Genomic DNA, 27,876 nt, shown 5'->3' on the forward strand with positions numbered 1-27,876 from the left:
TCAGAACAACCAGAACCGTTCCCGAACAGTGGATTGGAAACCACTTTGCACCACTCGCGTGAGCTGATTTCCCATTAAAGAAACTGCAAAAATAGGATGGCAGCCAAGAAATAGTAAAGAAAGCTAGTTCCTTTACAATGTCCATGACCTTGAGGCAGGTTGCAGGGACATGGAGTAATGTGCCAGAGTGGAGACACAAGGTCATGTGGAGTTGGGGTATTGGGGAGGCTGGACTTGAGGCTTTCAGGCAGGGGTGGGAATAGGGGGAATCCAGGGCACTGGCCAGACAAATTGTCTATTGCATGACATATAACTGAAACAAAGTAAAATAATGCCCTTTCTTTAAATGGTCCGCCATTAAGCAATTGTGTGTCCACCTGAGACTACTTTGCCAGAACGCTTCCTCTTTCTCATTATTCAAATCGGAATTCCAATAAGCAATCGCAGCCTTATCAGAAGTCCCTATGAAATTCAACAGTTGCACATAAATAACTGAAATATGCCTTTTATAAATGACATGAGGTGAAATACTGTAGAATGTGCACTCTAGGGGGACTTGCATTCTTTGATGAAAGGATGACAATTCTCCCCCTTTGTGCATGTCCCCTAAAACAGGGACCTTGATCTGCTAGACATGACTTTCAAAACCTAGGATTATGCTGCCAAGGAATTTAACGGTTATTTTGGAGAATGTGTAATGATGTAGAAATCCAAATTCATACCACAAAATACAAAAAGAGACTTGTTTCGATAAAAATCATGTAGAAATGTACTAGCCATAAACATGAAGCTCGGTAGGCTGAAGCATAGAAAATAATAGTCGGATTTTAACATGGTTTAGAAATGCGCCGGAGAACATATTACATTTTATGTGAGACAAATTACCAGATCCCTTTTTGTTTAGGGTCAACAATTTCCATCGAGTCATCTTAAAGAGGAATACTTACACAAGGTAGGCTCACTGAGGTTTGTTTTCTTCTCCGGACTCAGTGGAACATCAATATATACCTTCTCACTTTTATAAATGCGGAGTAAGGTGTCAGGTTTGACAATTTGATAGCCTGTTGGGAGACATATATACTTATTAGCCGGTGAAATCGCATAGTGTCGGTCAGAGGACACATGTTGTGATTAGTAGTTAGTAGTTTTCAAGCTGAAAATACATTGATATACCCCCGCCTCTGAATACCACCAAGCCACAAAATCACGAATACGAAATCATGGCCTTCTGTCAAACATACTTAGGCAAATCCTAGCTCACAAATAAGCTGTATTTTCCAGATGAAACGCACTGGCCATGCGCTAAGGACCTAGTCACAGTGTTTGTCAAATAGCGCAGAAGATGAAGGTGGAATGAGACCTGAGTTCTGTATACAGATGCACTACACAACATCACTTCTCACAATGGCCCTTGCAGTCCCCAAGAGATCTATATACAGTCTAATGTTTCACTGTTGGGCGTTGACATCTCTGCGACAATACCCAGTGCTTCAGTGATGCCTTTTTGCACAAGTTCAAGTCCAGAAAAAGCCAATAAGCGTCCAAAACCATGAGCAGGAAAACCAAGAGTTCCATAGATGGCAGTGCGTTTAAAGTAGAACCTCTAGTTGTGAAGCCAAGAAGTATCCTTTAATTTGCTGATACTCTTTGTTGTTATATTCCAGATTTAAACAAACTGAAATCCTTTACTCCCAGAATTGTATGCACGGAAGCATTTCGGCTTCCAAAAAATGTAATTGCTGACATTGGAAATTCATGGGTTCCTCCCTCAGAGAGTGGGCGGGAGCTCTGTCTACTCTCCTGCTGAGCAGACCATTCAATCTTTACCCAGATAAGCAGCAGTTCACTTTGGCCAACAAATGATCTACTATGGCCCTTTCTGTCCAAAGGCTTGAAGATAAAAAGGGGAGTCTTGAGAGCAGTAAAGAATGCCCTAAATGTTGCACACTCATGGATATAAAAGCAAGGTAAGGCTACCAGAACACACTGATTATTATCTCTTCCATCTCTCCGCCGATACAATAGGGCGTAGCATTTAAGGTTGTGGTAGCCTTTTATACAGGTTGATGTTCATACTCAAGTACAGGGCATTGCCATAGTCCAGCTCTGAAAACTTAATGTGTGTACCCACATGAGTTGCCTATCCATCAGAAGACGCCAAGCTGAGTGATGGCTAGTGATAGTGGGAACAAGTGGCCAAAGTCTTCTCCATTGTGTTAGCATTACATTAAAGCCAAATGGCTCAAAAACATTCCGACACGGCAGACTGTTGGGTGTCCTGACCCACGTTTAAGCTATCATGCCACAACATTTGGTGCTGTGGGCTTAGAAAATTCAAGATGGCGGAAAACCCACATGTGCGCCGAAATCCAGGAAAGCTGCGCAGTTTGTGCGCACACCGAAATGGTTGCCTCACTTGCCACCCACCAGTGCGAGAATGAAAGGCCGGGTTGCCATGAGGGAAATGGGTTGCCAAAGGAAAAACAGTAGCGCCGGTTAGCTTCAAAGCGCTTTAAAACCACCATTGGACTACCCGCACAGTAGTCTGAAACCATTGGGAATGGCAATGCTGATTGCCAAATGCAACCTAGAATTGTGGGGAATTCATTTGTTAAATCCCAAAAATGGGTGCAGTACCAGTACTCACCACTATCCAAAAGCCGGCATTTTAAAACCACACCAGATTTTACTTTTTTGTGTAAAACTGAATGAACCCAAAGCAGGCTAAAGAAAGACTTACTGAGAGGTGGATACAATGTAAAGTGATATTCTGAAGTGACTTGAAGGTTTATAACAAGACTGGCTGAGCTGTGGATTGCAGCAGTTTACGTTGCACTGGATTTAAAGATACTAAAATCGAAAATGTTTAGATTAAATGAGTGACCTATGTTTGGTGTCACATGCCTTTGTAACTGTTGAAATGTCATAGTTTTGCACTTAGAATCAGCATTCTAGCTGCATGTGTAAAATTGCAAGTTAAGTTAAAAAGCAACAAAAAAAACATGACAGTTAGCTGAAAGTCTGGCTTAAGGAACTTGATTCTGCCTGGCAACTACCCCCATCAGGAGTGAAACTTGAGTCACAGCTGTGTTCCCAGGCTATCTGCCTTTTGCTGGCAACACTAAGGATATGCCATCTATCTGATAATTGAATTACCTGTGCTCTACAGGAGCTCTGAACAAAGCCTGTTCTGACTCAGGCAAAGGTTTTATTACAGCAGTCGTAAAATGTAGCTTCCTCTTGGCAGAAGCTGGGAGGGGCACTGCCTGTGAGAGCAAGCTGGCTTGGCAGAACTGGATAAACCAGTATTTCTACCTTGTGCTGAGAGGAAACCACACCCCTTTGGAGCCAGAACATAACTTTAAAAAGATGGATCATTCATAGAGCGGACATGTGAAAATTTTATAAATGATACCATAATTCTTGTGATTTTTCTGCCCACAGTTTAAGAGGTTTTTAGAACCGGTGGTATGTTCAGGGGGGTTTTAGCGGAAAAGTGGATATTACTCTAAATGTATGCATGTTAAAAATCTGAAACTTCATCAGTTAATGTCCATACTCCCTGCGCACATGTATGTAAAGTTGGGTCAATGTCAGAAATTGAAAAATCAGTTAAAAAGTCAATTATGTGCCATTTCTGAATGCAAGCTCTTAGAAACAGCAGATTTGGACAGAGACATGGCTAAATTCAGCCACACCATGTATATGTAATTTCAAGCAACTGTGTAACTGTGAAATATGTCTTTTATTATCAAATATAGAATGTGTGCAATCTGACAGAGGAGTGTCCTATCTGCAAGCCATAAAATGACATCCCTCTGACTCACAGTTCATTCCCCAATCAAGTGGGGAATGGAAATTTGACCAATGACAAGTGAGAGGGGCGAGTTTAGTTATGACCAAACACACACACCCACTTGCAGAACATATAAATGGACCACTGAAACTTAGGTAGAGACCTTCAATTCCATTTGCTGCAACGCGCTCTGCCGGACCATACAACATCCAGAGATCCAGACTTCAAATTCATCAACCTCCAGAAAGCCAAACTAGAGACCAGACCAGAGAGAGAAAGCAGTGCTGTACCCAGAGAGAAAGCAGTGCTGTGCCCAGAGAGAGACCCGAGCCCAGTCCAAAACTCTGACCAGATCCGTGACGAGGCCCATTTAATTCAAGAATATAGTGTGAGTACCCAGCAGGACTGTGTAGAACCAAGCTTTTAGTTTAAATTCATCTAATTCAATCTATTTAACCTAAGTAGAACTGCCTGATAGCTCCAAATCTGTCACCTGTCATTTTAGCTGCAAAATCTGCCACTTGTCATTTTGAGCTTTTAAAATTTGCAAAGCCAAAAACGACCTTCACAAAATCGGTCATAACTCTGTAACCGTTTGGGCTAGAGACTTGCAGTAACTTTCATTTGAAAGCTTAGAATCTTAGCTTTGAATCGCACCAAGAACCACATTCCTACCCCTTATAGTTTTACCGGAATCGCGGAAAACGCACGCGCGAATTTTGCCGCGATTTGCAAATTTCTTCACGTGTAAAAATTGCTGCTGCTTGCCTTCCATTTGCCAGAAATTCGTTTAACCTGCTAATCATTCCTGAATCATTGCTAGTGTGAGCCTGGACTAATATTAACTAGATACCACTCACCCTGAACCTCTGAAAGGGAATTAAAAGTATTTTAGCATATTTTTCAATTCATTGCCAGCACATATCAAAGCAATTTGGGCCTGTGTTTTCAAACTTATGTAGTCTAAGCTTGCTGGATTGAACTGAATTACAGTTGATTGCATTTCTGAGAACTGTGTGCTTCCTTCCATTTCCTTGCCTTGCATCAAGGGGGGAAGGGGATTGCCAGAGAAAAGTGATTACATTGTTTTGCTGAAATCATATCAAGTTGTTTTCTATACTGCATTTCATTCATTCAACCTTGCATTTCCTTGAACCTTATAAAGCATTCTCTACCACATTATACTTCTGTACCTATTTACCAGTGTGCTACCTTATCCATTTCATGTCAACTCCTTATTGATTATAAAGAAGTGTGCTAGTGCCAGATTCTCCATTGTTAATCTTTATCATATCAGATTAAGGGTGATATTCAATTATTAATTTATTATAAAGTGGGATATATATACCTATTGTTTAAATTATCAAATAAACCTTTTAACTTGCAAAACAGAACTACTTCTTGGCTCAGTGGGGTCAGGGGGATTCCAAGAGAGGGGTGTGATATAGGGGTAGTCATCCAGAACGCATGAACTGGACATAAAGGTATATCAATAAGGGTTTTCTTTCAGTACTATAAACTAGGCGCTGACTTAGCTGTAGTGTTGAATTGAATCCTCTTACAAAGTGGGGGCTCGTATCCGGGATTCTGGGTTAGAATACCACTTGTGCAGATTAATACAGTGTGCCAGCTGACCAGATACACATATCCGGTCTGATCACCACGCTGTGTTACGCTGTAAAGCATTCCTCAAAAGGGACACTCCAAGAAAAGTTCTGTTCTGCAAAAATAAAATACTAACTCCTGTAAGTCAGGACAGAGACCAATCTCTAGAATGACGACCTTGGTAGATATGAAAATAGCCAGAGAGCACTTCTTACATAAACTATTTGTGAGAGGTGAATGGGCTGAGCAGGGCCAGGATGCCTGGTTGCAGGCCATCACACGACAGGTCACTGAAACAGGGTCAGACTTATGGAGAGATCAGGGTCCATTACATGTGGCCCTGAGTGAACTATATATGGCTCCTAAAGCCAAAGAGGAACACAATAAGATTGCCAGGATACCTGTACCTATATATGGGAGACATGCAGGATAGATGTGCTGAAAGCCAAAATCTGGCAAATAGGCAACAGATGGTGTTAGAGAAGGTCCAATCTGACCTGGTCTCTTCTGAGCAGAGGCTGCAGAGGAGCCAGGAGTCAGAAAATGACAGCAGACTGTACATCACTAAAATGAAGGAGGATATGGATGTGCTGCAAAAGGAAAAGTCAGAACAGGATACCAGATTTCTGGCCTTGCAGAAGGAACACCAAGAAGGTTTGGACTCCCTACTGCAAAGCCAGAAAAAGCTGGAGCAACAGCTAGACTTCAATAGGGCATGTGCTGAGCAGGTAGTCACCCTGCAAAGCCACCTAGATAGAGAGAAGGCAGAGAGCAATAAACTGATTTTGAAAGACCTGGATACCCAGACAGAGTTTGACCAGGAGCGCCAGAAAGCTGGTACCTTCCAAAGGCAGAGGGACGACCTGGCGGCACAAATGCAGGCTCTTAGTCAGGAAAGAGACGCCATAGGCCAGGAAGTCTGCCATCTAAAAAGAAAAATGGAAGAAAATCACCTGGCCCGCCAGGGACTGGGTGACCTCCAAAAAGAACACCAGAACTTGTTAGAGCACACCAGGAGGGTGGAGGATGCTCTAGCAAGAAAGGAGCAGGCCAATAGGGACACAGCTCAGGAGGTAACCCTCCTGCAGCAAAGACTGGCCCAGTGCTCCAGGACCAATCAGGAAACACAGAGAGAGAATGAAGCTCTCTGCCAGCACAATGATAGGCTCCAACAGCAGGTAGCGATGCAGGAGAGACTGATAGAGTCGAGTAAGGCCTTAACTGAGGAACTGAAGGCACAAATGCAGGCTCTTGCATTGCAACAGGGAGCAGGGGCGGATAGAGATGAGGTTCGCTGGGAAATGGAAACTCCGGAGCATAACCTCAGGAGCCCTAGTACCAGAGGCCCTCATACCTCTCAGTCCCTGGACTCTGCCACCCCCGTGTCCCCTGGCGCACATGAGCACAGGGCCACAGGGATGGCAGATTACTATCCAGCCAGAAGCATGGGGCTCATAGGCCAGTACCATCCAGGAATGGAGGGGCGGGCATCCGGGTATGGGCACCCAAGCATGGTGCAATTCAGTGGGGAACCCCGGGAGAATAGGCCCATTAAGGGCATCCTGAAAACCTCTGCCCAGTTAGGTCAGTGGGGGGGGTACCCAGCAAATCCTGGCAGCAAGGAGGAATCTGAAGACTCCTCTGAACTGCGCAGGACACAGGAGACCAGGTCCCCACATTCTGCCAGCCATTCCCAGGCTCGCAGAATCCGGGAAAACCTGGAAGAACAGACGGGAACCTCTGGGAGCAGTGCCTCTGAGTCCGAGGATGAATGGACAAGGGTTACCCGAACCAAAAAGGCCAATAAGGCAAAAAGGGCCTTGCTTAAGGACCCCTTAAAGCAGATTAAGGCAATCAGGAGCGTCATCACGCCTTACCATAAGAACGCTAAGTATTCTGTTTGGGAGCACTTAGAGTTGTTTGAACAAATGATGGAGACTTTCCATTTGAAGGACAGCCAAAGCTGTATTCGATATGTAAAGTGGACCTTCTCCCCGGAATACTCCAGTTTCTTTGCGGGGCTGGAGGACCAAAATCATTCAAGATGGTCCACCTATAAGGCGGCCATCTTGAAACATTTTTCTGTTCACAGAAATCCTCAAGAGGCTCGCAAGGCAGCCTACAATTTGCAATGTGGGGAGGATCAGGCCCCACAAGAATTTGTGCAAGAACTGAAACGTGCTTTTGCGCAAACCACCAGAAGGGTGCGCACAGATAGTAGAGAGTTTATTAATACGTTTTTCCATGCCTTGCCCAAATATATCATGACCCAGCTCGTGAGGGATTTTCACGAGAAAAGATCTTTAGACTGGGTCATTGAACAGGCTACCCGGATCTATGAGGTGCAGAAACCGGTAGATAGCAAAAGTAATGCCCAGAAAAACCCCAAAGCCAACAGCACCCCTGCTGCTGCCAAGGTGGCAGAGGTAAAGGTCACCCCTGTTTTGGATTTGGAGATAGGGGGGCCTAAAAACCTACCTGCACCTAATAATGCTAGGCCCAGAAGGTCCTCGGGCCAGTCACAGACAGGGAGCCAGGGAGGCAGCCCCACAAATGGGGTCCCTCGCTCTCCTGATTATGTAAGTCCCCGTTACAAGGGAAACAGACCCATCCTGGGTTATGTGTGGACTCCTCCAGCCCAAGGGGGGGGATCCAGCCAAGCACCTAACCCAGGGAACTTCCCTCCAAACTTCCCACAGGAGGGCAGAAATTTACCAAACCCTGGGCAGAACTTTTTCCCCAGATATCCACTCGACTTCCAACCCCAAAATCATCCATCCTTCTTTCCCCAATTCCCTGAGCCCAGACCACTGAATCCGGGAGAGGGGAGGCCAAGGGTGGAGGGGTACCCAAATCTTCCCAATCAGGGGTACTACCAAAGAAGGGACAGCTACCCTTCCCGGGATCAGCCCAGGGGAGAAAACAGGGCCCCGTATCAGCCTGAGCGGGTTTCCCAGTTAGAGCGCCAGGTTCAAAACATGGCGCGGGATATGGGTCACATACTGAGGGCTCAGCAGAACCCTCAGATGGGCGTGCCAGTGCAGAACGCACCCAACTCTGGACCTGGTGCTCCAGAACAATGACGGGGGCAGCACCCCGATAACTCACCGGTTCCCAGGGAGGAGGCACAAGGGGAAGGGGGGTGTAAGGCCTTGGAGGAAGCTTCCTTCCTCACTTGTAAACAGCCCCTGGAAACCCAGGAACCGGAAACAAAATCTCTTGCCCCTGAAAGTCTGACCCCTAAGGAGCAGAGGGGGGGTAGGAGAAACAAAAGACCCAAACAGACTCAGTTTGAGGAGGAGGTACAGATCTTCCAATTTGAGGGAGAGGGATCCTCAGAGGATCCTGAGAAAAGGATCTTCTCCTTCAGAGAGGGGGGAACTCCTCCCAAAGAAAAATGGGTCCCTAGGAATGCAAATCCAGACTGGGGAGATGTGGAGACTGAGCTACCGCCGCCCACCATCTCATCCCAGAACCAACAGCAAGAAAATCCCCTGGTTCAAACCCATCCTGGTGACTGCCTCCAAAAAGGGCGGGGCGGCCCAGAACCGGAACCAGGGGAACCCACAATGGCTCTGATCTCCAGTTGCCAACTTTTTCTTTCAGATTCCCAAGGCTCTCCACAGAATTCTGCCCAAATTTCTTCTCTTGCAATGTCCAAAACCAGAAAGTTAGCCCACCAGTTGTCCAAAAATGTACATTATCTGTGCCCCCTTGAGGAGAAGGAGGGAAGATATTATGCCCCGGTACAAGTACAGGGGCAGGGTACAATCTCGGCACTGGTGGACACTGGATCTCAAGCTACCCTTCTGTCCAGAAGGGCCTTTGACGAACTGAATGCAGGAAGGGGAGAGAATTACCAAATTCCTCTCACCTCTCTTCCGGGACAACTACAGAACTTTGACGGGAAGGAAATTCCCGTTGAGGGGACTGCAGACTTGGACATTAAAATTGGGCGACATAAGTTGAAACACCCGGTCATAGTTGTGACCCCGGAGGGCACCCCTTGTTTACTAGGGAATGACCTCCTGAGAAGGTTGTCACCCCTAATAGATTGTGTAAACAAGGTCCTCTGGACCCAGACTAGCCGACCAATAAAATTAAAACAGAGTGTCAACCATGTTAGTTTAAACGGCACATGCCACATGGTTGAACAAAAATCTGACCAAGTAGAATTTCACTTCCAGAACAACCAGATTCCAGACGTGACAGTAATAGCAGTAGGACAACAGACTAGTGATGGGGGGTCCTCTCTATTTCTGAAAATCAACCTTCCTTCCAGTTTAAGGTGGTATTCCACGCTGGAAGGAAACACTCTGAAATTCTATACCAATCCACAATCTGAAACTCCAACTCCTATAGTCCAGAAAGATGTGAAATCAGCTCAGAGCCTGGCTGATATTCAGCAAATTGGAGAGCAGTTGTTCATCCCTGTTCAGTTAAATGATGGGAAGGACTCTGTTCTCGCTCGAGTGTGTGTGAACAACGGTAAGAGCTTCCTCAGCGAAGCCGTGTTTCGCCAACTCCCAAATGATCCAGCCATTCCCACATTCAAACTGATAGACAAATGGGAAATGGACCTGGAAGCACCTAATTCCAAACATCTCCTGCCAAGCAGGTGTATGCTCAAAATCTCCATTGGCAACAAGAGCATAGTCCATAATTGTTGGGTCGTGCGAGACGTCCCTGCCGCCTTTTACTTAGGCAGTGACATTCTCAATCGCTTTGCCATTAGTTTGGACCTAATAAACTTCAAAGCTTGGTCCCGATTAGCGGATAATCCCATGGGCTTTGATGATCCAGAAAAAGCATTGAGGTCAGCTCAATTGCTACCTTATGCAGTTGAAATTCAGGTTAAAGAGGAAGTCACCATCCCAGAAAGGACCCGACAATTCTCCCTGGAAGTGAAAGTTAAAAGGGGACAAGAGTTGAAAAACCCTGATGCTTACATACATCTAAATGCTTCTCTCCAACAGCAAGGGTTGGGGGTAAACCCAACACCATTAGTCAACATAGAACATGACACCATTCCAATAGAGGTGGATAACAGCGACTTAAAGAGTATTACTCTAGCCGCAGGCACCATTATTGGAATGGCGGTTGATGACCGACATTTCTCCATTGATCTTAGAAATGAACTGTTAGGACCAATCCCCAAGGACTGTTTTGACAGTGACAGTGAGGACAATACAACACCAGACAGGATTTTTACCCGGCATGGGGGGAACTTCCTGGTGTACACTTCTTGCCCCTTTGGTAAGGAAGATGTGACTTGTGACTTCAGGAGGGATGAGGTGATTTTCCAGGTCCATGAGGGCTGCCTTTCCCACCTGAAGCCTCCGGTCCAAATCAGCACTCTGACCAGGGACTTCTCCACCCAGCTGGAGGAGGCCGCTGAAATAGCCAAACCAGAAGTCTTTCCAGGCTTCAGGCAGATGGTGGAAGAGAGAGTCAACCTAGCTGATGCCTGTGTGACTCTGGAACAAAAGCAAAAGTTGAAACAAGTTTTCTTGGATTTCCAAGATCTCTTTGCGGTAGACTCATATGACTGTGGTCGCACTGACATCCACACAACCACAATCCCCACGGACCCTGGCATGACTCCTGTGTTTGTGAAGCAATATCGCTTGCCTCTCGCATCAATGGAGTCCCTTACTGAAATAATTAAGAACCTTGAGTCCCGGGGAATAATCCGTCCAGTCCACAGCACCTTCAATAATCCGGTGCTGGGAATATTGAAGCCAAACGGCCAGTGGAGACTCTGCGCCGACCTCAGGGAGCTCAACAAACGGTCCATACTTCCCGATGGCCTCTGCCCTACATTGACCAAGGGCTGGCCCAGATCCAGGGGTCACAGGTATTCACTGCAATAGACCTGACCAATGGATACTGGACTGTGCCTGTCAGCAGGGAGGACCAATACAAACTGGCTTTTACCTTTGGGGGCCAGCAGTACACCTGGACCCGGACTCCCTTCGGATACCTCAACTCCGGCAATGAATTCAACATTTTTCTACACAAGGCCATGCCCGACTTGGGTGCAAGGGGTAACCTGGCTTATGTAGATGATGTCCTCATCAAAAGCTCAACTGTTGAGGAACACATAGCGGAGATCCGTTATGTTCTGACACAGTTGAGGGCCGCCGGAGCAAAACTTTCCTTTCAGAAAGCACAGTGGTGTAGAACCCGTGTTAATTTCTTGGGGCATGAGATTACTCCTCAGGGTCTCTGTCCCCAGGAAAAGAAAGTGGAAGCACTTCAGAAACTGAAAGACCCCACCACTCTGCGGGAACTAAGGAGCCTCCTTGGACTGACTAATTACAGCAGAAAGTTCATTGAGGGCTACGCAGAGATCACCAGACCCCTGATTCATCTCCTGAAGGGGGGGGTCAAGTGGGAATGGGGTCCAGAACAAGCCGAAGCAGTAAAACAACTCAAAAGAAGCCTCTCACAAGCGCCTTGCCTAGCTTACCGTGTCAGAAACAAGGAGTTCTTCCTGGAGACGGGGTTCTCTAATACGTGCTTGACGGCAGTATTATACCAAAAGCATGACAAGGTCAATAAAGTAATCTCCTATGCGAGCAAAATTTTATCCTCTGTGGAGGAAAAATTCAACGATTGTGAGAAGGCACTCCTGGCAACGGTGTGGGCATTGAAGAATTACCGTCCGTTTATCCAGGGGGAACACATTATAGTGGAGACTCCACACCAGCCTCTGCAATATCTCCAAAGTGACAGAATCCGGGCCGGAAATGTGAGTAATTCCCGAATTACTTCCTGGATTCTGTCAATGCAAGGCTTTCCTGTGGAGGTCAGATATGGCCAAAACAAGAAGAGTCCCCTCGCGCAAGGTCTGGCTGACTTGCATGATTGTGCCAGAGAAAACTGTCTCGAGGACGAAAGTCTAAAAATCAAGGACAACACGGAGGCATACCTTAATTCCCCCCACAAAGTCTTTGAAGAAGACAAGTGTGAGGGAATGCCCACTGTCTATGTGGATGGATGCTCTTACCATGTTGACAACAACGGGGAGAAAGAACTGGTGGCCGGCGTAGGGAATGCATGGGTGAATGAGTCCCCAGAACCCTCCGCTGGATACAAAATTGGTCCCCGAAGTAGTCAGGTGGCAGAATTGATGGCTGTGCATCAGGCCATCCTCACTGCTGTCCAGCATCAACTCCGCGAACTGGTCATAATCACAGATTCGGATTATGTACGGAACGGGTTCGTGGAGCACCTGGTTAATTGGAAAACCAGAGGCATGTTATGTGCTAACAACAAACCCTTGAAACATGGGAAGTTGATCCAAAACATTGATGATCTGGTCACATCGAATGGGATGACCATCTACTGGAAAAAGATCAAGGGTCATTCCAAAGTAGAGGGACCAGACAAAACTGGAAATGACTTAGCTGATCAGCTGGCCAAAACCGGAGCCATCCAAGGGGATCTAATTGAGATTGAGTCCCTGTTGGGGGAAATCCAGGTCACTGCTATCACTAGGTCCCAGACAAATGCTCACAACGACCTTTCAATTGCACAATGGAGTAAGGAGACCCCTGATGCTGATTTGATTACTGCTCAAAAGGGGGATCCACTAATTGGTAAATTTTACCAGCACCTTGAGGACCCTGAGAACTTTCCCCTGACGGATACCGATTACATTGGGAAAGAGGACCTAAGAGTGTTGATGAAATGTCCAAAAATGTTCCGGATCCAAGACGGTTTGTTGGTAAGGAAATCCAAAGCTGGCCACGATCAGTGGGTGGTTCCTACCTCATTCCGAAGCCTGATGTTAAGTCACGCCCATGATGCGGCCACCGCCGGTCATAGGGGGTTTCACACAACACTGGAAATCTTAAGAGAGGTTGCATACTGGCCACACATGGGGCAGGACCTCGACCAATATTTGAAGGGGTGTCTTGTGTGTGCACAATTTCAGCCATCATCCCTCACGCACCGGGCGCCTTTACAAAAGAGGGGGATGACACTGCCATGGTCAGATTTACAAATCGACTTTGTAGGCCCTGTGATTCGCTCGGCTAGGGGGAATAAGTACATGTTGACTGTGACATGCTTGTTTACCAAGTGGGTGGAATGTCTCCCAGCCCCAAATTGCAAGGCAGAAACTGCAGCTGCCTTGATGATTAACCACATCTTTTCCCGTTTTGGTCTACCTCAAAGGATTGAGTCAGACAGAGGTAGCCACTTCACCAGTGAAGTAATGACAAAGATGTGGGAGATACTGGGGGTCAAGAGAAAGCTGCATATTGCTTACAGACCAGCTTCTTCTGGGGCAGTAGAGAGATATAACCGGACAATTGTGAGCATATTAAAGAAGTTTGTGGCAGATTCTGGGCCAAGTTGGGATATCCGATTACCTCTGGTCCTAATGGCCATCAGATCTACCCCTTCATCTGCAACCAAAATGTCACCATTTGAGTTGATGACTGGGCGCAAGATGGTGCTTCCTCAGCATTTGCTCTATAGGACCCAAGAGCAGACACTGATAAATGCCTCCACTACTCATGAGTATGTAGAGAATTTAAGGAAACACCTCCAACATGCTTTTGCTTATGCTCAGCGGAATCTAGAAAGATCAGCTGATAGCATGAAGACCCACTATGACCTGAAAACTTCCAGGAAGGAATATCAGGTGGGGGACCGGGTCTATCTATACAACTTCCAAAGGAACCAGGCCAAGCAGCGCAAATTTTTGCCTACATGGAAAGGACCCTTTGAGATCATCGACAAGATCTCACCTGTGGCCTACACAATCCACATCCCCAAAGGCGGTTCGGCAGAGGGGGAAGACAAGTGGGTCCACATAAACCAGTTGAAATGTTGCCATCCCAGGCACACTCTGCAACAACTGGAGGAATCCTCTGGAATCCTAGCGGGTACTGTCTCAGACTAATTCAGTTCCAACCATAAAACATACCACATCTAGTCTCTAAAATATTGTGATTTGCATGAAACTGTCTCTTAGTTATACTGTTTTTATTTTTTCAAAATAAGAATGTAATGTTTTGTGATGATGAAATGCATATGCTGCCCCACTATCTCAACAGTGGTGGAAAATGTCTATGAGTAGGTATTGCCGCTCTTCCTTTGTCGTCCTAGGAGAAAGAAAACCTGAAGACGGGCCAAGGAGGATGATACGGAGACCGGGAACGAAGATCCAATGGGCCCAGTGGACCGCCCAATATTCCCATCAGGACCGGCGAGGAGAACTGATCGATCAGTACCGGATGGAGAAGAAGATGCTGAACTATGCCATCTACAGAAGAGGAAGAAGATTATGCGGACAGACCGGTGCGTGGGTCAAAACCCTTGGGCACGCGACTCCCCATCGACTCAAATTCAAAGTGCAGTCGCGTGGGGGGGCTTGTTGGGTGTCCTGACCCACGTTTAAGCTATCATGCCACAACATTTGGTGCTGTGGGCTTAGAAAATTCAAGATGGCGGAAAGCCCACATGTGCGCCGAAATCCAGGAAAGCTGCGCAGTTTGTGCGCACACCGAAATGGTTGCCTCACTTGCCACCCACCAGTGCGAGAATGAAAGGCCGGGTTGCCATGAGGGAAATGGGTTGCCAAAGGAAAAACAGTAGCGCCAGTTAGCTTCAAAGCGCTTTAAAACCACCATTGGACTACCCGCACAGTAGTCTGAAACCATTGGGAATGGCAATGCTGATTGCCAAATGCAACCTAGAATTGTGGGGAATTCATTTGTTAAATCCCAAAAATGGGTGCAGTACCAGTACTCACCACTATCCAAAAGCCGGCATTTTAAAACCACACCAGATTTTACTTTTTTGTGTAAAACTGAATGAACCCAAAGCAGGCTAAAGAAAGACTTACTGAGAGGTGGATACAATGTAAAGTGATATTCTGAAGTGACTTGAAGGTTTATAACAAGACTGGCTGAGCTGTGGATTGCAGCAGTTTAAGTTGCACTGGATTTAAAGATACTAAAATCGAAAATGTTTAGATTAAATGAGTGACCTATGTTTGGTGTCACATGCCTTTGTAACTGTTGAAATGTCATAGTTTTGCACTTAGAATCAGCATTCTAGCTGCATGTGTAAAATTGCAAGTAAGTTAAAAAGCAACAAAAAAAACATGACAGTTAGCTGAAAGTCTGGCTTAAGGAACTTGATTCTGCCTGGCAACTACCCCCATCAGGAGTGAAACTTGAGTCACAGCTGTGTTCCCAGGCTATCTGCCTTTTGCTGGCAACACTAAGGATATGCCATCTATCTGATAATTGAATTACCTGTGCTCTACAGGAGCTCTGAACAAAGCCTGTTCTGACTCAGGCAAAGGTTTTATTACAGCAGTCGTAAAATGTAGCTTCCTCTTGGCAGAAGCTGGGAGGGGCACTGCCTGTGAGAGCAAGCTGGCTTGGCAGAACTGGATAAACCAGTATTTCTACCTTGTGCTGAGAGGAAACCACACCCCTTTGGAGCCAGAACATAACTTTAAAAAGATGGATCATTCATAGAGCGGACATGTGAAAATTTTATAAATTATACCATAATTCTTGTGATTTTTCTGCCCACAGTTTAAGAGGTTTTTAGAACCGGTGGTATGTTCAGGGGGGTTTTAGCGGAAAAGTGGATATTACTCTAAATGTATGCATGTTAAAAATCTGAAACTTCATCAGTTAATGTCCATACTCCCTGCGCACATGTATGTAAAGTTGGGTCAATGTCAGAAATTGAAAAATCAGTTAAAAAGTCAATTATGTGCCATTTCTGAATGCAAGCTCTTAGAAACAGCAGATTTGGACAGAGACATGGCTAAATTCAGCCACACCATGTATATGTAATTTCAAGCAACTGTGTAACTGTGAAATATGTCTTTTATTATCAAATATAGAATGTGTGCAATCTGACAGAGGAGTGTCCTATCTGCAAGCCATAAAATGACATCCCTCTGACTCACAGTTCATTCCCCAATCAAGTGGGGAATGGAAATTTGACCAATGACAAGTGAGAGGGGCGAGTTTAGTTATGACCAAACACACACACCCACTTGCAGAACATATAAATGGACCACTGAAACTTAGGTAGAGACCTTCAATTCCATTTGCTGCAACGCGCTCTGCCGGACCATACAACATCCAGAGATCCAGACTTCAAATTCATCAACCTCCAGAAAGCCAAACTAGAGACCAGACCAGAGAGAGAAAGCAGTGCTGTACCCAGAGAGAAAGCAGTGCTGTGCCCAGAGAGAGACCCGAGCCCAGTCCAAAACCCTGACCAGATCCGTGACGAGGCCCATTTAATTCAAGAATATAGTGTGAGTACCCAGCAGGACTGTGTAGAACCAAGCTTTTAGTTTAAATTCATCTAATTCAATCTATTTAACCTAAGTAGAACTGCCTGATAGCTCCAAATCTGTCACCTGTCATTTTAGCTGCAAAATCTGCCACTTGTCATTTTGAGCTTTTAAAATTTGCAAAGCCAAAAACGACCTTCACAAAATCGGTCATAACTCTGTAACCGTTTGGGCTAGAGACTTGCAGTAACTTTCATTTGAAAGCTTAGAATCTTAGCTTTGAATCGCACCAAGAACCACATTCCTACCCCTTATAGTTTTACCGCAATCGCGGAAAACGCACGCGCGAATTTTGCCGCGATTTGCAAATTTCTTCACGTGTAAAAATTGCTGCTGCTTGCCTTCCATTTGCCAGAAATTCGTTTAACCTGCTAATCATTCCTGAATCATTGCTAGTGTGAGCCTGGACTAATATTAACTAGATACCACTCACCCTGAACCTCTGAAAGGGAATTAAAAGTATTTTAGCATATTTATCAATTCATTGCCAGCACATATCAAAGCAATTTGGGCCTGTGTTTTCAAACTTATGTAGTCTAAGCTTGCTGGATTGAACTGAATTACAGTTGATTGCATTTCTGAGAACTGTGTGCTTCCTTCCATTTCCTTGCCTTGCATCAAGGGGGGAAGGGGATTGCCAGAGAAAAGTGATTACATTGTTTTGCTGAAATCATATCAAGTTGTTTTCTATACTGCATTTCATTCATTCAACCTTGCATTTCCTTGAACCTTATAAAGCATTCTCTACCACATTATACTTCTGTACCTATTTACCAGTGTGCTACCTTATCCATTTCATGTCAACTCCTTATTGATTATAAAGAAGTGTGCTAGTGCCAGATTCTCCATTGTTAATCTTTATCATATCAGATTAAGGGCGATATTCAATTATTAATTTATTATAAAGTGGGATATATATACCTATTGTTTAAATTATCAAATAAACCTTTTAACTTGCAAAACAGAACTACTTCTTGGCTCAGTGGGGTCAGGGGGATTCCAAGAGAGGGGTGTGATATAGGGGTAGTCATCCAGAACGCATGAACTGGACATAAAGGTATATCAATAAGGGTTTTCTTTCAGTACTATAAACTAGGCGCTGACTTAGCTGTAGTGTTGAATTGAATCCTCTTACAAGACATTGGAGAATGTAAATGGTTTCTGTAATAAAGTCTCACAAGGAAGGCTAATTGATAGAGCCGGGGTTACACGGAGTCCTGGATCCGCCACCTGCTCCATGATGGGGGCCTGGAAGGGCGTATACTGAGATGCCCCAGGTTGCACAATCCGCCCACAGCCTCGTATTGGTGCTTCAGTATGCTTCCCCTAGATACCACTAGCAGAACAAGGATGTATCACAATGTGGACAATTAAACAGAGAGATGGGCAAAAAGCAGGCAGCCACTACTGCTGACATGCATAGAATATATCCTCCCCAGGAAGAGAGTTGATTTATTCAGAGACGCAAGTCAGCACATGCTGCTTGTGGGGATGTCCACAAACCCCACTCACTAAAGTTTGTGGTAGACAGTGGATCCAAGCCATCCAAAATCATACCCATTTTGGAGACGAGAGACTCCCTTGCTTTCACGTTGCATGGGCTGCTGTGGTGCTTGATTTGAAATCAGGATAGCGGACAAGACTGGAATAACCTTGGCTGGGGGAGCTGGTAGGCAGATTGCAAGCCTATTAGTATCAGCTGATAGGTTTGTGGTTCCAAGACCCTGCGTCCAATCCCTGGGCACATTTACATGCTCATCACACCTGAAGCCCATTTAGCAGAATTGTGGAGGTGTGGAACAGAGAGAGAAGGAAAGGCAGCAGAGAGGGAAGAATCGACAGAAGAGGTGAACAGAGAAGAAGCGAATAGAAGGAGAGGAGATAAACAGACCAGTGGGGGAGGGAAGGAGAGAAGTGGAGGTGATAGGAGCAACAGAGAGGGGAATTGAAGGAGCAGAGGTGTAAACAAGAGCAGAGGAGAGAGGGAAAAAAGTAGTGCTGGGTGACGGAGCCGAAGTGAAAACAGGAGCAATGAAGAGAAGGAGAGATGTAAAGGTGACAGCGGGTCAGAGAAGAGAATGAAAGGAGTGGAGGTGAACAATAGGAGCAGTGGAGAGAAGGATAGGGGAATAGAGGAGTGGAGAGGAGAATAGGAGGAGTAAAGCTGAAAAGAAAAGTGGAGGTTAATGGAAAAGAAATGAGAACAGAAATAAGAGCGGGGCAGTAAAACAGTTAAAGCAAAAATGATGTATTGATGTGTAGAGTTGATGTGGAGAAGTGAGCTGTGTGGCGGGGAAACAAGGAGGCCACAGAAATGATGGAGATGAAAGGAGGAGCAAAGGGGACAGAAAACGGTCACAGAATTCTAAACATACGTCAACTCATCAAGCGGGAGAAAGAGCTTTTGTTAAAGCTTGGAAGGACCAGCTTAGCAAGGCATGCACACCAACCAGGGGGAATATGAAGCCTACCAATCTTGGGGTCCAATGATTGCATTAGGTTCAGACACCTGATCCCCATCAAGAAGACCCAAGGCACCAGGATTAGTGGTGCCAGGTATTCACACCAGTCCATGAGGTAAAGTGCAAATTCCTAACTAGCACAGAATAGGCCAATCGAGAATCGACAGAGCTGCAGAGAAAGTAGTATGGGGACACGTAAAACCCTATGGTCTGTGAGTAGGGGGAAGTGAGTGGAAGGACTGAGGGATATGATCCTAATAAATTTTGATTCTTTTGCATTCATCACAAAAATGTAAACCCTGTGACCTCGGTTAAGCCCGTTGTTTGAAGCCAACTGGTGAACCCTATTTATTGGATTCAGTTTGGTTGATGATCCTTTGGCTATGACATTTCTCCAAATCACTATCGAGTCCACAGATAATTTGGCTGTGGCCTGTTTCAGTGGAAAATGAATGCGATGTAATAACCAAACACATTAAAGAAACCCTACAGATGGCCTTCCCTGCATCCATCAAGAACAGATTAGCACAGTTCACCGGGTCTTAGACGGGTTCATGGTTATACCCGCAGGGTGCACAAGAGCGCTCTGCGATAAGGTAGCAATTACCAACAGGAAGAAAATCACTGACTAGAAGACACAACAATCTCTGGGGGATCCATAAATCAGGAACATCTGCATTAATAAGAACACTGTGACTAAAGGGCCGGGAACTGGGAATATCTAGCACAACAAATAATGATCAATCTCCAAACTTCCGAGATGGCCTTCCATTGGAGCTTTCATCACTAAAGCCTGTTTCCTCATGACGTCCCCATCTCTGAACTTGACCATGCGCTCATGAGATGGTTTCCTTAAAGATGTTGACGGCTGCTAAGGGTGGCTACATATGAAGCATGCACACACACAACACAAGAATTCACTGCCAGCTGTGCTTCCAGAAACCCGCTTCCTGTTCTGTAAATGTTAATAGCTACCGAGTTTCCTCATTACAAGTTTGCCAGTCCGGAAACAAGGGTGCCAGTAAGCTCACCGGCACCCTTGTTTCTGGACCGGCAAACTACATGTTTGCCTGGCGGGCAGCTGCGCCTGACAGGTCTGACCCTACCAGGAGCAGCGACCATGATAGGCAGACTTTTCACAGAAGCGCCGGCACAATTAGCAGGTGCCAGTGCTTCTGAGTCCCCACTCCCATAGAGTCCCAACGTGCTCTATGGGAATGGAGACTTACATTATACCGGCGCCTGACTTCCAGGGCACACCAGACTTGTAATCTCCCGGTGGCACCGGGAAGTCAGGCGCCGGTACAATGTTATGAGTTCGGCTTCAATCCGTCGGTTGCACCAGACTCATAATGAGTCCCGTTTGGAGTCACTGAGTAGAATTAGTACCATTACACTGTGTGCAGTGAGTGTTTCAGTTCCACGTGAAGTTTGAAGTGCCTGCTTGACTCAATAAGTGACTTGTCCTCCCCTTCATGATATGAAGCTATGCCTTTTTGTCAAACAACTTATAAAACTGGCCATTCTATATACAGGGTGTATCATTACAGTGTGCATAATACTTGAATTAAAAACGTGCATGTTGTTAAAAAATCCACAGTCACATGTGTGTACCATCAGACACATTTTCAGTCTTGAGAGGGGTTATGCAAAAGATTTGCTTCGTTGTATCCTGTAATAAAACATCTTGAAAGATCTTTCTAATAATAAATGAAACTTAAATGTGTCCTGGGATTAGAGACCTAAGTAAAATACAAGGACGCGTCATTACCCAGTGAAATCAAGGCTTGGTGAACTTTCTTGATCATGTTCCTGTAGAGTTCCTTCTGCCACTCATGCAACAGCTTCCACTCCTTTTCCGAGAAATAGGCCGCGACATCTTGGAACGTGAATGGTGCCTGAAATAGCAAGTTTCAAATCACAGATTAACCACCTTTGTTCAAATACTTATAGCAGACATATCATGTCAAACTACACAATCACCTGAACCTTCAACAATGCTTCTTAACCACATCAGTCTGCAAATCAGTGGCTAACGCCAATTGGTCTGTGGGCAAAACGTGTGAGCACCACTTCTAAATTTTGGGAGCCAACTTAAAGACTATATTAATTTAAGTCTCTTAGATCTCTGTCAGTGCATACAAATCCTGTGGCAAAGATCGATAAAAACAAACAGGATGGTTTGCGCTATTTTTATGCTTCAAGCATCTACATTCTTCTTCGTTCTGACGCGTGCTCTTGATTTTGTGCATTTTGTCCTAGGACATTGACCTTGCGTTGGATATATGTATCTTTTCTCTATTATTCACCTTCTATTTTGCAGTTTAAATTTCGAAACGGATTCAGTTTATAAACGGATATAATTTTTTATGTAAAACTTCACCCTTCTGGATACATTGGGACTACAATTCTTCAGGCCTCATTCTAACATTTTTTTAACCGTTTCTTGCACCCGGTCCACTTGCATTGCTGCCGGATTACGGGTGCCGGAGTGACGTTGTAAACCCCCTTTCATGGAGTCCCATAGACCTCCATGAGGGGATTTGCCGTCATTACCGGCACAGGCAATACCGATGCAGGCATTTAGCTGGAGGTAACCCAGATGACACACAAGCAAACCTGTAGTCGGCTGGTCCGGTAAAGTGTCGGTATTCGTGAATAATTACGGATTTGGTCCCAACTTACATAAGTCACTTCGCAAGTGCATGTTATGTACTGACAAGTAAAATGTATTCACGCTGGGTAGTGTTCAATGCTCGCCATACATCTTTAAGACCCAGATTCTCAGTTTGAGCTAAATTAATACAGGCTGCATTGGACCTTGCCGATAAAGCCATGCGGTCTAGTTGCACGTTCAGTATGGTATTGTAGTCTCCCCCACAGATAACAAGAGCAGTAGGATAATTAGCACAGTCTTGAAACATATATACATAAAAGTCTGGATCGTCAACATTCGGGCCATATTCATTTAGTAGAAGAACCTCATGATTCCCCAGATTGCTCGGCACAAATACAAACCACCCCTGTTAATCACTAACAGTTATAAGGTGTCAAAGGGGAGGGAACGGTGTATCAAGATCATAACCCCACGTGCCCTCGTGGATTATGAGGGGTAATATTTTTGGTTCCCCCACCCCAGAGCCACATGTTGCACCTGATGACCTAACATATGTGTTTCCTGAAGGTATAAAATCTTAACACCCAGCCTATTAGCATGCAAAATTACCTTCCGTGTTTTTATTGGTGACCTCAGGCCTGGCACGTTCCAGCTTAACAATTTTACTTTTGTTATCATCCTATGCCCAATTTTATGAACATTCTCATCAGCATGCCCATCAATGCAATCACACATTTGGATCTCTTTTCCATGTGCATTTTGTAACATTTACTCCCAACTTTCCCTGTGTCCCCAACCCCCACCCTCATAGTACCCCAAACGTTAACTATGTATCTTCCCACCTCCCTTCCCATCATTACCCTACCTAACCCAACAACGAAAAATGCACTTGCATAGGGGGAAACTGTCTCCGCTACGAGTGGAGGACTTTATACACGACTACGGTTGGGCCATACATATATAGCACATGGACATGCCAGGTCATTATACCATCAGCACATCATTGCCTAAATAATGTAAGTACGTGTCACAGCACAGTAATTCAGGACTCCACAGGACTGCGTTCCGATGGTAGTAGGATTTGAGTTGCTATGAACGCTGCGCCTTCTTCAGGGAACGTAAAGAAGTAGGTTTTATTCTTATACTGTATGCGCAACCTGGCAGGATAGAGAATTGCGTATACAATCCCGTGCTCCCTTAGAAGTTTTTTAACTCGGGCAAATGTACGCCTTTACTGTTGCACAGCTACAGTATAATCAGGGGAAATGCGCACAATGTTAGATCACAGCTTCAATTCTTGTTTTTCACAAGCTACCCGTAATGCCAGGTCCCTGTCGCTGTAGTTCATCAGACAGGCGATAATTTGTCTCGGGTACCCTCCTGGCCTAGGTTTTGCCATCAATGCCATGTGTGCACATTCTATTACGAAAAGTGGAGACCACACGGGATCATCAACAGTTCTCTTAGCAGCCCTTCTACTTCTTTCTGGATTGCACCTGTAAGCGCATCCTTCGGCACCCCTATAATTCGCACATTATTCTGCTGTGATCTTGCTTCTAGATCCTCACACTTAGCCTTCACTGTCGTCATTTCTTTCGATAAAGTCGTCACATTGCCCTGCAGTGCCGTCACTGCATCCTCGGTGTCGCTAATCCGTTTCTCAGTCTCTGCTATGCGTTGGGTAGCCTTTTCAAGTTGTGTGCGAATTGACGTAACATTTCATGTTATTCCATCTAGTTTGTCGTTGATTGCTACAAAGCATTGCTGCATTGAGTCCATAATGCCCTGCAGGTCTATAGGTGGTGAGGCTTGTGGTTCCATCACTGGGGCCAGGCTGCTTGGACCTTCTCCTGCCATTTCCACAGACTTAGGAGCTGGCTCCGTCAATGTGTCAATTGTACCCCTTTTCTTGTGTGCAGCCCCTTTTGTCATGGTGCCTACAGAACGTGCTTTTGATGTCTTACGTTTCCTGGTTTACAGGGAGTGGTGCCCTTGTAGGTTCTATTAGAGACTGGAGGAGGAGCCCCCTTCTCAGAGCCAATGTGGGCCCATATGCAGTCACATGAGCCAGATAGTCCAAAGAGGGAGACAGATTAAAAATGTAAAACCACGTTCAAATCTGCAGAGTGTGCGAGGGAATGGCCGCGTAACAAGGTCAGAATCAGGCGAGCTTCCCCCACAATAGGAGCCAAGCTAGGCGTGTGACTCTTGTTAACACAGTTAGTAATTTGCATGGGGAGGGTCCCCGGAGAGGTAGCCGTATGAATGAGGAGGAGGAGGACTGGGGCTCGGTAAATGTCAATGCCAGCACACGCATGCCTGCATCTATGGCAGGAATCCTTGTATTAGGAGAGGGGAGGTCAAGGAATCCTCAGTCCGTGCCATATTGACTACAGCATACAGAGCGTTGCTGCAGCTGTCCCTGCTGAGTTCTCTTCTCCGACGTCCCGGGTCGTAATCAGGCGTGCCTCAGCTACAGCCTGGCTTTCTGACTCGCTTAGAGAGACAGCTTGTCACGGCTGCTCAGATTACAGCTCTGGCGATCCCGTTTCTTCCGATACTTGCATCGATTGCGCACCTACCAGTGATCAGTCAAGACCTGATTCTGCAGCAGGTTGTGTACACGTTAACAGCATGATTGTTAACACGAGTCCTCCACACAATGCAGAGCTTAAGCAAAATCTGCCATTTTGGCAAGCCACGCAACAGCAGCCCCAATAATTCCACTTCTGTGTTTGATTAAATATTGGGTAAACCATCCTGACTGAAGTAGAACTCTTGCATTAACCTTTTCAAATTAGTTTATGAAGAAAAAACTTTGTGAACTGTCAAGTGGACGTTTTAACATTTGAAGGATACACTGGAGACAAAGAACTGTACATTTCAACTGGAGTGGAACTAGGTGAAAGAAAATAACTTTGTTGAAATTAACTTTGGTTTATTGTGAATTGATGCACATAAGAATTTCTGTTTTTCTTATATATAAATATATGTTGAGTTACAAAGTTGAAACTGCCAAATTTATTTTATTCATTGTGAATTTATAAAGCGCCTGTACAACAAATGGTGTTTCAAGGTGCCAAAAAACAAAAAGGGGGTGGGGGGACAGGGGAGAAAACAAAAATACTGGTCCTACTAGGCCTTGTGTCATTCGGATTGTACAAGTGCAGTAACAAGAATTGCAGGGGGGGAGGAGAGTGGTAGGGTGGGAAGTGCAGGGGGAGGGGAGTCGGAGGGGGAAGTGCAGGATGGGGAAGGGATAATGCTAGGGTGGAATGGAAGTGCGGGGGAGAGTGGAGCCAAAAATTGCAGGGGGAGAAGGAGGGGAAAAGAGGGCCCCTGAGGCTAGGCAAGTGCTAAGGGGAGGCCAGGGGATGCAGGAGTGAGAACCACATCCTAAGTGCGAGGGGGGGTGTGGACCAGGGTAAGGGCAGGTTAGGGGACGAGGAGAGGTCAGGGAAAACCGGGGTGCTGGGGTAGACTGGGTGAGGAGGGCCTGATGCCCTGTAGGACTCAGAAGAGACCAGGTAGTCAGTCAATGTGGCAGAGAGGGGCATTAATAGGGGAGGGGGAGAGGGAAGGAAGAAGAGAAAAGGAGGGTCTTGAGAAGCTTCCGGAATTTAAGGAGATCTGGCTCAAGCCTGAGAGGGTCAGGGAGGCTATTCCAGAGGGAGGACCCCCACTCTCTACTTGGAAAAACATCTGATCTGCAGAGAGTTGGAGCTAGAAGACAGAACGGCTCTTGCAGGGAGGTATTTAGGGAGAGAGTTGGATGTAGCAGCGTCCTAGGCCACAGAAAGCCTTGTGGATAATGCAGAGGGTCTTAAACTTGATCCACGAGCCAGCAGAGAGGTTTTAGGGCTGGAGAGATGCAGTCCCTGGACTTGAGGCCACGGATAAGTCTCGCAATCCTGTTCTGGATTAGTTGAAGGGGGCGAAGGGAGGATAAAGGCAGATTGAGGAAGAATTGCAGTAGTCCAGTTTAGAGACGACCAGAGCTGTGGAGACATTGAGTTTTTGGAGGAAGGTGAGGAAAGGGAGAATGCCTCTGAGGAGGTGCAGCTGAAAATGGGCTTTCTTGGCAAGGTCCGCGATTTGAGGAGAAGGATAGAGCGGAGTCGAAGATGACGCCAAGGTTTTTAGCCTCACAAGAGGGTGAGGGGAGGGGGCCCGATGAGAAGGATCTCAGTATTCCTGGCATTATGGCAGAGATCGTTGGCAGCGCATCGTACCGGAATAGCAGTCAGACAGTCAGAAATGAGAGAGGAAAAAGAGGAAGAACTGGAGGGAAGCTTGAAGGAGAGCTGCATGACATTAGCATAACACTGTACGTGAGGAGAGAAGGTGGAGATCAAGTTGGCCAGGGGGCAAGGTAGATGTTGAAGAGCCACGGCAAGAGGATAGAGCCCAGAGGGATGCCACAGGTGGAGAGTGTGGTGGAGGAGAGAAAAAGGCCCATTTGAACCTGGGAAGGTCAGTCAGATAGGAAGGAGGTCAACCAGTCAAGTGCCAGTTCCGTTATGCCAATGGTATCATGGAGCTGATTTGTAAGGGTGGCATGATTGACTGTATCAAAAGCAGGGACCTCATTTCACCAAAATGCCAGGGGTAGCAGAAGTGACATCACACGACATGACCTCTGATAACATAACAGGAAGTGATGTCATTTGACCCCACCCGAAGTGACATCATCCCTTGACAAAACAGGAATTGGCATCCCATAGCATTGATCCTAGGTACACACCAAAAAATATGGTTATGATAGCATCGTAATATACATTTCATACAGGAATGAATCACCATATGCATCGTTAATCTCAGTGTGTATAGGCCCATATTACCAAACTACTGTGAATGCATGCAAACGTCCAAGGCCAAATGATTATGATGTGTTATTATATAGCACTTCCACTTAAGCACTTTATATAGAACAAATATAAACACAATATCACCCAACCTATGTTGGTACTCATTTAGCAACCTCAGAAGAATGAGAGGCTGAGTTGAGGTGTTTAAGAACAGACTAAATCAGCGACTCGCCCCCTGAAGTGTGCCTGAAACAAACCTTTAATGAGTCTAGCAATTATTGTATAGAATTCCAGAAAGACACATTATTTGTTATACCTATTCTTTCTTACTTAGTGTCACTGCTCAAAGTGTTACACTTTTGGTTTGGAACCCCATGTTCTTTTTTAAGAGGCCTGAGCAAGAAAACCATCCACTCCAGAAACAAAGAGCCAAATGGCACTGGCCACCGCCCAGGAGCTAACATTTTATTTTAGGGGTAGCAAGGGAGACCACAGGGGTAGCAAGGGAGACCTCAGGGGTCGCAGTTGAGACCCCCTGGACACCCCGAAATGACGTCCCTGATCAAAGGCAGAGTAAAGATCGAGATGGATGAAAACGGAAGGAGAGTTGGAATGAAGATTTGAGTGGGATCATGGGTGTTCAGGAGAGCAATTTCTCTGCCTCTGGCTGCTCTGAAGCCAGACTGGTGGTCATGGAGACAACCAACAGATTCATTGTGGTGGATCAATTGGGAGATGACCAACATCTCCAAGAGTTTGCCCGGGCAGGGGGTAGTGGCGATGGGGTGGTAGTTAGTCGGGCAGGAAGGGTCGGAAGAAGGCTTTTTAAGGCAAAGGTGCCCATGGGAGTGCTTGAGGGCTAATGTGAAGGAGCCAGTGACAAAGGAGTGATTGCAGAAATCAGCCAAGGCTGGAGCAAGGAAGGCAATGTTGTCCTTGATAGTCCTGGAAGAGCAGAGGAGCACCTGTTTGGAGGAGACTTTCAAAGAAAGGAGGAGAGTAGGAGGGAAGGGTGTTGGGGGGCCAAAGGAGGCCTGAGAGCAGTCGCGGGAGGGGAGTAGAGGAGAGTGAGGACAGGATGTGCTGAGTTTTAGTTGTGAAGTGGGAATCCAGTGCAATGCAGAGGGCATAGGATGCCAGAGCAGATGTATGATTCCTGTATGATTTTGCTGTATGTAATAGTGTGAGGGACAGACATTTTTGGACGCTTGGTCATTTGTCTTTAGTCTGGGTTTCGTTAAGTT

The 27,876-nt window shown here is 45.8% G+C and overlaps 1 protein-coding gene across 1 annotated transcript in view; it reads right to left on the reverse strand.

Annotated features, from left to right (window-relative positions):
* Positions 1-27,876, reverse strand: part of LOC138582140 (zinc finger protein 282-like) — a 120,975-nt gene that overhangs the window by 55,386 nt on the left and 37,713 nt on the right. The window contains exons 2-3 of the mRNA XM_069653156.1: positions 20,979-21,105; positions 948-1,061 (exon numbers count right to left, since the gene is read on the reverse strand). Of these exons, the coding sequence (XP_069509257.1) occupies positions 948-1,061; positions 20,979-21,105 (241 nt within the window). The remainder of the gene's footprint in view (positions 1-947; positions 1,062-20,978; positions 21,106-27,876) is intronic.

This window comes from Ambystoma mexicanum, chromosome 3q (assembly GCF_040938575.1).
Source record: "Ambystoma mexicanum isolate Mex_15411 chromosome 3q, UKY_AmexF1_1, whole genome shotgun sequence".
Lineage (NCBI taxonomy): Eukaryota > Metazoa > Chordata > Amphibia > Caudata > Ambystomatidae > Ambystoma > Ambystoma mexicanum.